The sequence below is a fragment of the Leishmania braziliensis genome, chromosome 31 (assembly GCF_000002845.2).
Source record: "Leishmania braziliensis MHOM/BR/75/M2904 complete genome, chromosome 31".
In the NCBI taxonomy this organism is placed as follows: Eukaryota; Euglenozoa; class Kinetoplastea; order Trypanosomatida; family Trypanosomatidae; genus Leishmania; species Leishmania braziliensis.
Window position 1 is genome coordinate 1021225 of NC_009323.2, and position 9814 is coordinate 1031038.

At 54.8% G+C, this 9814-nt stretch overlaps 1 protein-coding gene and 1 pseudogene across 2 annotated transcripts; both read right to left on the reverse strand.

The window, feature by feature from the left end:
• Positions 1-6104: 6104 nt before the first annotated feature.
• On the reverse strand, positions 6105-6665 carry LBRM_31_2190 (tryparedoxin-like protein; the record flags this gene model as incomplete). Its single annotated transcript, XM_001567165.1, has 1 exon — positions 6105-6665. One exon carries the CDS (start codon positions 6663-6665, stop codon positions 6105-6107), a length of 561 nt encoding a protein of 186 aa, XP_001567215.1.
• Positions 6666-8870: 2205 nt separating this feature from the next.
• Positions 8871-9739, reverse strand: LBRM_31_2200 (annotated as a pseudogene). The gene is given in 2 exon segments: positions 8871-9236; positions 9239-9739. Coding segments are annotated over 2 exon segments (867 nt in total).
• Between the last annotated feature and the right edge of the window lie 75 nt (positions 9740-9814).

Here is a 9814-nt window from a genome sequence, read left to right on the forward strand (position 1 = left end):
TGTTGGTGGGTAGGGGTGTTGGGGTATCGGTATTGGGGTGATAGATGTTGGTGTTTATAGTGTGATTAGTTGTTAGGGTGAGGGTTATTAATGTGTGTTGTGTTGAATGGAGTTGGGAGTGTGTTTTTTTTAGGATGGATGGGTGGGGCTGGGAGTGGGAGTGAGTGATGGAAGGATTATGTTTTATGTAGTGTGTATGGGTTGAGAGGGAAGAGGGGAAGGAGGGATTGAGTGGTGTGTATGAAGTTGTGTTAGTAGAATAAGTGCTCAGAGGTAAAAGCAGTGTTGGTGTGGGGGGTTGTGGTCGGTTATCTTCTCCGCGTTTTGGTGAGGAGCATGGGATCTGCAAGTGCATAGCATCAGGAGGTTGCCTTCGGTTCCCGCGCAAGGGAGAGGTAGCAGCCCCGGCGAACGTGCCTGTCACGTCGACACGTTCTCTCTGCCGCCGAATCGGTGGAGCAGCGGCCTGCGCTCGCCGTTCTCACTGCCTGGGAATGACCCGGTGACCGCGCCTTATTCGCCAAGCGCTGGTACCGCGGAAACGTAGCCTTCGAATGTGGCCTCGCCTCCCAGCGCAGGGACTCCGATACAAAAGGCAGGGAGTACATCGTCATGGACGTCATGGTAGCTGGTTTGACCCTCTCCGAGGTAGTCGATAGCGTCGCGATCAGCGTAGTTGTCGCGAAGATTCTGACTTGAACTGTTACCGTTGCTGTAGGCGGTGCTGTTACCGCTTCTGCCCACGCCAACTCGCACTCTAGGGGTAGCCCCAAACTCGCCCTCCTGCTGAAAGGTCACACTATCCGCCTCCCTATACGCACGGCGCAGTCGCGTGCGCAGCGCCTGGAAACCGCGAACGATGCCCCAGAGGCAAGCAAGGACCCCAATAATGCCAGCGGTGCCGATGATGAGAACTGTGGATGGGTGCATGGCAAACGCCTATACAGGTGGGTGGCCAGAAACTGGCGAGGCCAAACAGAGCGCAGGAGTTTCTACCCAGAGGAATGGCGCACCGCCGAGGCCTGTGAGGGGCACAGACGCGTTGGTCTGTGTGGACTCGATGACTCGCCAGCTTGGGGCAGTGACGGCTTACAAGCGGAGCCAAATGTAGATCAAAGTGATCACAGTAACAACAGCGAAAGGGAGCAACCAAGAACAGCACGAAGGGAGGAAAAGGCGTCAGCTGACCGTCTTTCAACAAAGCGAGCGTCGCTGGACGAAAAAAATGTGCTTTGGCGCACTGGCTGGGACAGGGCGCGCGCGTTCTCCAACACGAAATGAATGACGTCCTCGTGCCTGTACACTTTTGCTTGTGTTGGGGAGAGGGAGAGCGAGAGAGAAAAGGGAAGTAAAGTGCAGCAGCAGAGACGTCAAGCAGCGAACGTGATCGCTGTTTCGACCGCGGGGAGTCAAAGCAAACAGCAACGACCGCGGCCACCACCGCAGCCCGACTAACGTATCCACCGAGGAGTAATTAAAGAGAAACAGAAGTGGCGGAGGCGACAAACAATGAAACGCAAAGGGGGACAAGAAATAAAAAGCCGCACAAGCAAAGAGAGGCGCTCAGGCCACTGAAGCCGGAGTAGGCATAACCGCAAGCGGGCAGAGAACAGAGCTGTGACACACGAAACAGAACCCCCCCAAAAGCTAAAAGGAGTAATAGAGGGAGGGGGGAGGGGGAGGAGGAGGAGGAGGAGAGCGCGTGCTCGAGCAGCAGCGGTACTCCACGGAAACGCGAAAGGCAAACAAGACAAACAAACCACAGGAAAACGTGGAGAGAAAATCGGAGAAGGATGAGGGCGGAGGTGAGGTGAGGTGGGGGGATGTAACGGTGAGGTCCGCTAATCGACAGAGAGGAATAAGACCCAGCGTAAGGGCCAAACCAGGCGACGCACACACACACACACACACACACACACCCACACACACCCGTGCCCGAGAGAAAAGAGGGGAAAGGAAATGATGTTATCAAGCAGTGGGAGAAGACACGTAACGCGAGACAACACAAAAGGGCCGAGAAAGTGACGAAGGAAGTCCTTCACTCGAGTCACCCATACGACACTCTCCCCCCTACCAAAAAGGCCCACTCACTCGCACCACAGCAGAAAACAAAGCCTAAACACCAGACGTGGTTGGCACTCAGTGAGACGGGAAAACAAAAGAGAAATTGACGAGCCCTCTCTGTATACTGTGTGGAGCTTATCTCCTTCTGGTGTTGTCGAGCTTAGGGAGGTCCGAGCGAGCGAGCGAAGCAGAGGGACGAGGAAGGGAAAGAGCAAGACGACGACGAGAGAAACGCAGCACCACACAAAAATTAACAGTTTATCCCTGACATTCAGTTTACTGTGTTTCCTTTAGCACTTGGCTCGAGACTGGCGAATAGCACAGGCCTAAAGATATGCGGCTATGTGCACGTGACTGTCGCTGTAGAGCAGTGGACGGCGGTTCTGCCGTGTGCAGGGTGGAGGCGAAGGGGGAAAGAGAGAGAGAGAGGGGAAGGACAGAGCAGGAGTAAGGGAAACATCGAAGATAAAGCGGAGGGGAGGGAGAGAGAGACGAGATAGTGGGCAAGCCAGATGCGAGCCTCGCGGAAGAGCAATACCGCACGTAACATACTGCTGTACTGTACGCCATCCACACGGAAAAGTTCCTGCGTGCGCCTAAGTCTGCGTGTGCCCGTGCGCCACTCGCCGCTATGCATTATGACTCGTGTTCTCACACACCAGCGAGGTGCTGGAATATTGGAGATGAGGCTACTTTTTCTTCTGCGTCTTTGAGACTATTTGAGCTGAGTTGCGCAAGGTAGAAATCGAGGTAAGCAGATGTGGGGCGAAAGGGAAAGGAGTAGCACACACACACACACAAAATAGTGAAGTGTGCGCATGTACGTGTGAAAGACGAGGCAATCCGACCTGTTCTCTACGCTTGAAAGTACTTGCGGCTCTATGGACGGGGGTGGGCTGGCGGGGGAGAAGGGAATACGACAACAACAAAGCGTTAGCCCTACCTGGAAAAATTGACATCGAACATGAGAGAGAGGGGGGACGGATGGGTGCGCTGTTGCCGCAGTGTCATGGGTGTTTTCTCTCCATCCAAGAGAAGAGAGAGAAAGGCCATAGCAGCGAGGAGCTGCACGACTAAGAGCGCCTTCGGTTCTCTTCACCTGCGTTTGACGTTGCGGTTTTTATCCTATTCGCTGTCGATTTCCCTCTCGCGTGGGAGAGTGCCGCACAACCACACGAGCGAATCGGTGAGGCGAGCGGTTCAGCATGTGACGCCAGCAAAAGTGGCTAAGAGAAGGGCTGCCGTGAGATCATATAGAGGAAGTGTGGAGGATCTCCCGAAAAAAAAAGGAAAAACAAAAGGGCAACTGAGGCGCTCAGATTCCCACGCTCACGAAGCGATCCGTACGTCGTCATATGTGCGTGTGTTCCCTTTTGCCGCTGATGCACAGACCCACGAACACGCAGACACACTCGGCCGGCAGCCCAAGGGGGAGGGAGAGGGGGAAGGAAATGCAGAGAACAGTAAGAGGAAAAAGCCACGCCCTACCCTTTATGGGCAGCCCACGTTGCTGGTTCACTCGACGAATCTAAGCCGCGTGCGCGCACGAGCGCGAAAGAGAGTCTCAGAGCCCGAGTAGAGACAACCTGTTTGAGAGAAAGACGGAGGTAGCGGTGGTGAGAGAGAACAAGGAGACCATCACGAACCACGCCTTAGCGAAGAACGAGGAAGCTCAATGCCCGAAGGAAACGAAGAGAATAATGACACAAACAGCAGCACACCACATCGGCGGCAGCACTTGGGCCACCAATAGAAAAGGAGAAGCAAAGCAGAGGGGGGGGCAGAGAAATCCGCTGGCAACAAGCAGAGGGCTGCACGGGGTTACAACAGCCTCAACACGCACGAGCAAAGTATACATTAACACAGGAATAGTCCGACCCTTGACAGAGCAGAGTAGGTGCGGGAGAGGAGGAGGAGGAAGCGAGAAGCGGGCAGACAGTAGAGCCTGTTGGACCGGCGCTGTGCACTCATCCCCCTGCCTCCGTCCTTATGTCTCAGAAATGTGGGAGTGCGTGATCCGCCCGGTAGCCGTAGTGCTGCCCTTTTTTTGTCGTCACCGCCGCAGCAATCCACCGACTGTGTCGATCTCCCACGGGGGAACGCTCCCATCGATCTTTGGGAAAGCGCAAAGACACACCTGATGCGACCAGAGGGGGACAGAGACTATGAGCAGGCACTGACTCGCCCAAATTATTGGTTCGCTCGGGAATCATCTCTAACATCCTCGTCGATGCCGACGCGGAAGCGGCCCATGGTGCGTGTTTCTATCGGTGAGAGCGCGACGACACTGCTCGATCACGCTAAAGGAGCACCACAGCGCGCCCTGCTCCACGTCGAAGTCGTCGTCCTCTTCGCTATCCCCTGCCTTCGACCGCGGTATTCAAAGCACTACGTATTTCTTTCGGCGTTCTCCAGTGCCCATGCCACTCTTGTGATGACGAAGTCCATAGAGAGAGGAGAGAGAAGAGAGAGACGGTATCTGCGTCACTGTGTACACTGTGCCGCACACGTTATGAGGAGCGCTGAAGTGTTCCGCGGCAGCACGTCTTACTTGTGTCACGCAGTACCACAGAGCTGTGTGAGACTAGTTGCTGCTGTACTGCGTCAGGGTGAGTTCATCACGAGCTTTGAAGAAGTGTGCAGTGGTAGCACCGTCTTTGCCACCCACGCTGCTTTACCGTGTTGTTTAACACCGTTGTCGGCTGCTCGGAGATCCTCCTCTTCGCCCCTGTGCGAGCCGAAACGGCCGCAAACGAATGAGAGGAGAGAGGTGGTGAGCGCTTCTGCATGCAGCATGACACGCCGCTGAGGCGATCTAGACGCTTGCACTGTAGAGAACCGATGACTCGAGGGTCCACATCGCCTTCTTCGTACTGTGTGTGCGGCTGAAATACTTGTCTCAAGGCCGACTCGTCATTTGTCTGAAGGCGAAGGGAGGGTAGCCATACGTTCACCCGCTGCGAATAAAAACAACGATGTGCACGCCGAGTGTGAGGAGCAGGTTGGTGGCTCACGCGTGGCAATGGTCATCATCGCCACTACCCACCTACTCGCAAGAGTCATGGATACACTGCACAGAGCGACAGACCAGTGGACGTTCCACTGTAGTCGACCCTGACAGCAGCGACAGTAGGTGAGGCCTGCAGATCACATCCGTACTGAAAAGCTCAACAGGGTCAATCGTGACAGAGGTGGTGGCCTGTGCGTGCATGTGAATGGCATGAGCGGTGTGAACCAACGTGTTTGGGTACGGCACGGCGACATGCTCTCTACAACTCACTCCCTTCACCGGAGGAAGAGGTGATACACTCCTCTGAATCATGTTGAATTCACCGCAGACGAAGTAGCTGTTCACTTTCTTGCGCGCTCTCTCTCTCATGAGCGCTGCTTTGATGTGCCAAGTTGTAGCTGCATTGCGATGGGGTAGGTAGAAGTGAGGAGCCCATGGAGGTGTAGGGAGAGAGAGAGAGACAAAGGGACAATGAAGAGGAAGAAGGCGTGGGTACTTGTAGAAGCTGAAGAAGAAGAAAGGGGAGGGAGGGGGTGAGGGGGTCACATTGCTCTTTCGTCAAAGACTCTCTCACATACTTCGTGCGCTTCTACGCACATCGATGCTGCTCGTATCATCTACGCCTTCTGAAGCTCTCGGCTAACGGAGGGGAAGCCACTTGCCTTGCAGAGCTGAGCTCAATAGGTACACCCCGAATCGAGGGTGGCATGTTTCGATGAGCAGCAGTTCAGGAGTCCAGAGACGCTGAGACGTACAACAAACTGCACAACATCTTCTGGGCGACGCCAATGAAACTGCAATACGTGCCACGACCTCTTTTCCATCTCAATGGTATAAGCGAAAGAGAGGAGAGGGAGAGGGAGGGGGTAGAGAAGTCAAAGACGACAATTGCTGTGGTTGTCTTAAAGCACATCGCACTTCACCCAAGGAAAAGGGGCTGTGCTGCCAACCATATACCCCCACGCCGTCTGACTCTCTCGTTTTAGATCGATGCGTTAGCGTTGATGCATCCGCACGAGTTGAACGCCTGTCACGAGCTGCGGCTCATCAACGAGTAGAGGAGAGACAAGATACCAACCAGAATGACTGCCTTACAGGCGTACTCAAAGATGGGTAACCCAGTCGGCTGCATCGCGTCTGCATCGGGCCAAGGAAACGCTTCCGCAGATGGGTCTTGGGTGACCATGTTTCGTCCGCATCGCGCAATCAGCCTGCGCGGATTTGCGTTCTCGAACACAAGAAGCGTAGGAATTGACTTGAACTTGTATGAGTCCCCCCACACGCGGGCCATCGACTTCGCATCCTCGTACGGGAGGCAGTAGTAGTCTCCATGCGACTCACGGAAATAGTTCATCATCTCTCTCTCAGATCGATCCATCGACATGAATACAACCTCGAACTTCTTCTTGGCGTGGTGGGTCTCGTAGAACTTCTTCAGCAGCGGAGTGAAAGCGCGGCATGGCGGGCACCAGTGCGCGGAGAAGTACATAAGCACGTACTCAGAGTCCTTCAAAACATCGATAGCGCGAACGGCGCTGCCGTCCTTGCAGAGGAGCATGAGCCCCGAGTTGTTAAAGAAATTAGGTTCCATGTGGCAAGTCGGCGTGCGTGTTTCTGTGCGCGAGGGAAGTGAAAAGGCTCAGGGGAGAGTAGCAGCAGCAAAACGGTTGGGACACCAATGAAGCGAGAAAGAAATGTGATCAGGCAGAGGGAGAGGGAGGGAGAGACTTATGCCTTCGCGTTTGCTTGTCGCTTGGGTGATTCCTAGCAAGGGGGTTCGCGCGGCAACACTGTGTGCCATGCCGTTGTCAGAGAATGCATGAACCAAGAAGGGAAACAGGAAGGATAAGAGGGGGGGAATATACCCAAAGTACAGGAAGTACTGATCTTGACTACTTTGAGATTGCTGAGCCCCATCCAGTGTGCAGCGCAGCAGGCAAACACGAGAAGACCACATGAGTAAATGTCCTCTCCCTGCTCCTCTCTCTTCGGAGAGCTCTCTCTTCCACGATGCGTAGAGAGGAGACTAGTGGTGGGGAATTCGGCAGGATTGCCATCACTCCAAGCGAGGGTTACCTCGTCTACGAGAAGCGTACATCTGAGTCGATTCCCCACAGCGACGCGCTGCTAGCCGGGAGCTATTTCTGTGTCACCAGTCGACACGCGCCGTGCGTTCCCAAACTATCGCTTTTGCTTCACTGCGTGCACATCTGGTGCGCTTACAACGCGGACATTTTAATCGAGCAGACGAGAGGGCATCATTCCGATGCCCGCGTGCTTCTGGCCAGCCACTCCTTACCCATCCAAGGGACACACACACACACACACACACATCAGCAGCAAAAGAAAAAGGAGAGTTTCGTGGCGCTACTGAGCGAGTTGCTTACGGGTGCCACGATCAAACGCAAGAGCAGACAGACAACAATAAACGCAGATGACGCGCGAAAAGCCACGACAGCGGAAATGGAGGTGAGTGTGGAAGAGAAAGAGGGCGCGTTTGTAAGAAGTGTAGAGCGAGGTAAAGGTGGGAGCGGGGAAGAGAAACAGGTGGAGGAGAGACGGAAGGGGAGCACACCCCGAAAGAGAGAGAGGGGTGGAGAGGCACACGGACTCCAGTTCACTTGACAAGACGAGAAGAGCCAAACAAGTAAAGCCATACACATTAAGGAGGTGAAGGAGAGAGAGAGGCAAAGAGACGCTGTGCCGTTCCTCTTGTTCATGAGTACCCCCAACTCATGTCCCCTACCACTGACTCACACGTCAGCGGAGGCGGGCGATAGGATGATGGTGGGTGCCGCTGCTGCGCGAGGAGAGTCCCGCATGCAGCAAAAACCCACAACGAAAACGAAAAAAAGAGAGGGCAGAACGGCGTGAGTTAAGCGCCTGTGTGAGAGAGGGGGGAGGGAGGGGGAAAGAGGGAGAGGCGGACACAAGAAAAAGGCGGAATTCGAGGCGCACGACTCGTTTGCTGCAACAGCGGTACCCCCCCACTCTTCTTCCCCCTCCCCCTCCCCCACACACCGGCCTGATGCGGCCAGTGCGCGTACATTTGCACCACGTAGTCTTCTGTTTGTTTGTTTGCAACCCATTGACGGCGCATTCGTGCGCAGCCCTGATTGGAGGGGGGAGGGAAAGGGTGGTATTCCGCCGAGAGGAACGCACACAGGCTCGTATCCGTGCATGACTTAACCTGCTCAGCCCATGCCCACCCAGGACCCAAGCAGATGAAGGAGTCGAGAGCCAAGACGAGCGCAGATAAGACACACGTGCACAATGACGGAGGCAAATGAAGTTGCATCACCTCCTTTTTTCTCTGTGTGTGTGTGGTGCGCTTCCATTATGGTGAAGCAACTATGATCCGAATGAGGGAATGAAAGTACTGAATAGGAAAGAGAGACAGGGGAGGGGGAGGGGGAGCACTGGAAGAGAGAACCGAGTAGAAGGGAGAAAATGATCGGAGTAGAAGAGCCAGAACGACGCCATTCAAAAGCGCAGCGCATGCGGCGAAGCACAGCGTAGGAGTAAAAAAAAACACACACATAGAAGGAGGAGGCAGACGTGTGCACATCGGACAACACACGCCAACGCAACCAACAACAAAAGAAGCAAAGTAAGAGCAAAGTGGGAGAGAAAGAGAGAAGCACACCGGCTGCCTTCACAGCCTGGGTATGGGAAAGCGTGCGGAAGACTAGCGCTAGCGTTGAAAGGCTCAGGGTTGCACTTCACCAAAATATGAGGAATGCCAGAGGAAATCGAAAAAATTCAGTTGCTGCACCCATCAGCGAGAGTCCAATGCTCATACGAACAGCATAATACCTGGTGCTAGCGGCACTCTCCTCTCTCTCGCGCCGTGTGTGTGTGTCTCTGTGTGTGTGTGTTGGGGGGGAGGGGAGGGAGGCAGCCTTCCTACTTTCAAATGCCTCATCATCAGTGTCGTCTCCTTGTCGTAGTTGATATCACAGAAGCCCATGCTATAGCAGCGATGGTGAGTGGAGGTGAAGTAGTCGACACCGCTGATGCTCGCCATGAGCTTGCCCTTAGCGCTGCAGCGCTTCCAGTGCAAGTGAGCGGTTCCGCTGCTGACCGTGTCTTTCAGCTCCATGTAGGTCGGCGTGCTGCAGCCGTACTGCGCTTTTGCCCTTGCGGCCACCTTGAGAGTCTTCACCGGTACGTAGCCCACGCAGCAGCCCCGTGCATGATGACGTGCACAGTCTGCAGGTCGGCGGCGATGTATTTGGGCGACATGTTGGCGATGCTGACGGAAGGGTTGTCGTTGCTGAAGTATCAGCAAGTGATTACCCAAATGGTGACGTTGCCGCTGGTGGGGTCTGTGGAGGAGGACAGGATTAAGTCTGCGTCTGCAAAGCCCATTGAGATGTGAGGGGCGGTAATAGGGAGCTTGTCGCAGAGCGAGTCGGTGATGATGAAGGAGACAACAATGATATCGCCGTTGGCGCACTGTATGCTGATGTGCTCCTCGTACAGCTGAACAGCGGAAAGAACGCGCACCTCCTGCAGACTAGTCTTAGCGCTTGCAAAGACATCGTCAACTGCGCAGGTGGCGGTGTCGCCCTGCATGCCAGGGGCTCGACTACTCGACTTCAGCGCAGCACTCGCTGTCTCGGAAGTCACTAGTGAGGACACCAATGCTAAGGTACCTGCCATGCCAGTGTCCGTTGCGGTGAGAATGGTGGTGCGCTAATGCTCCACCGGACTGCGCATGCAGCTGATCCCCCTTTC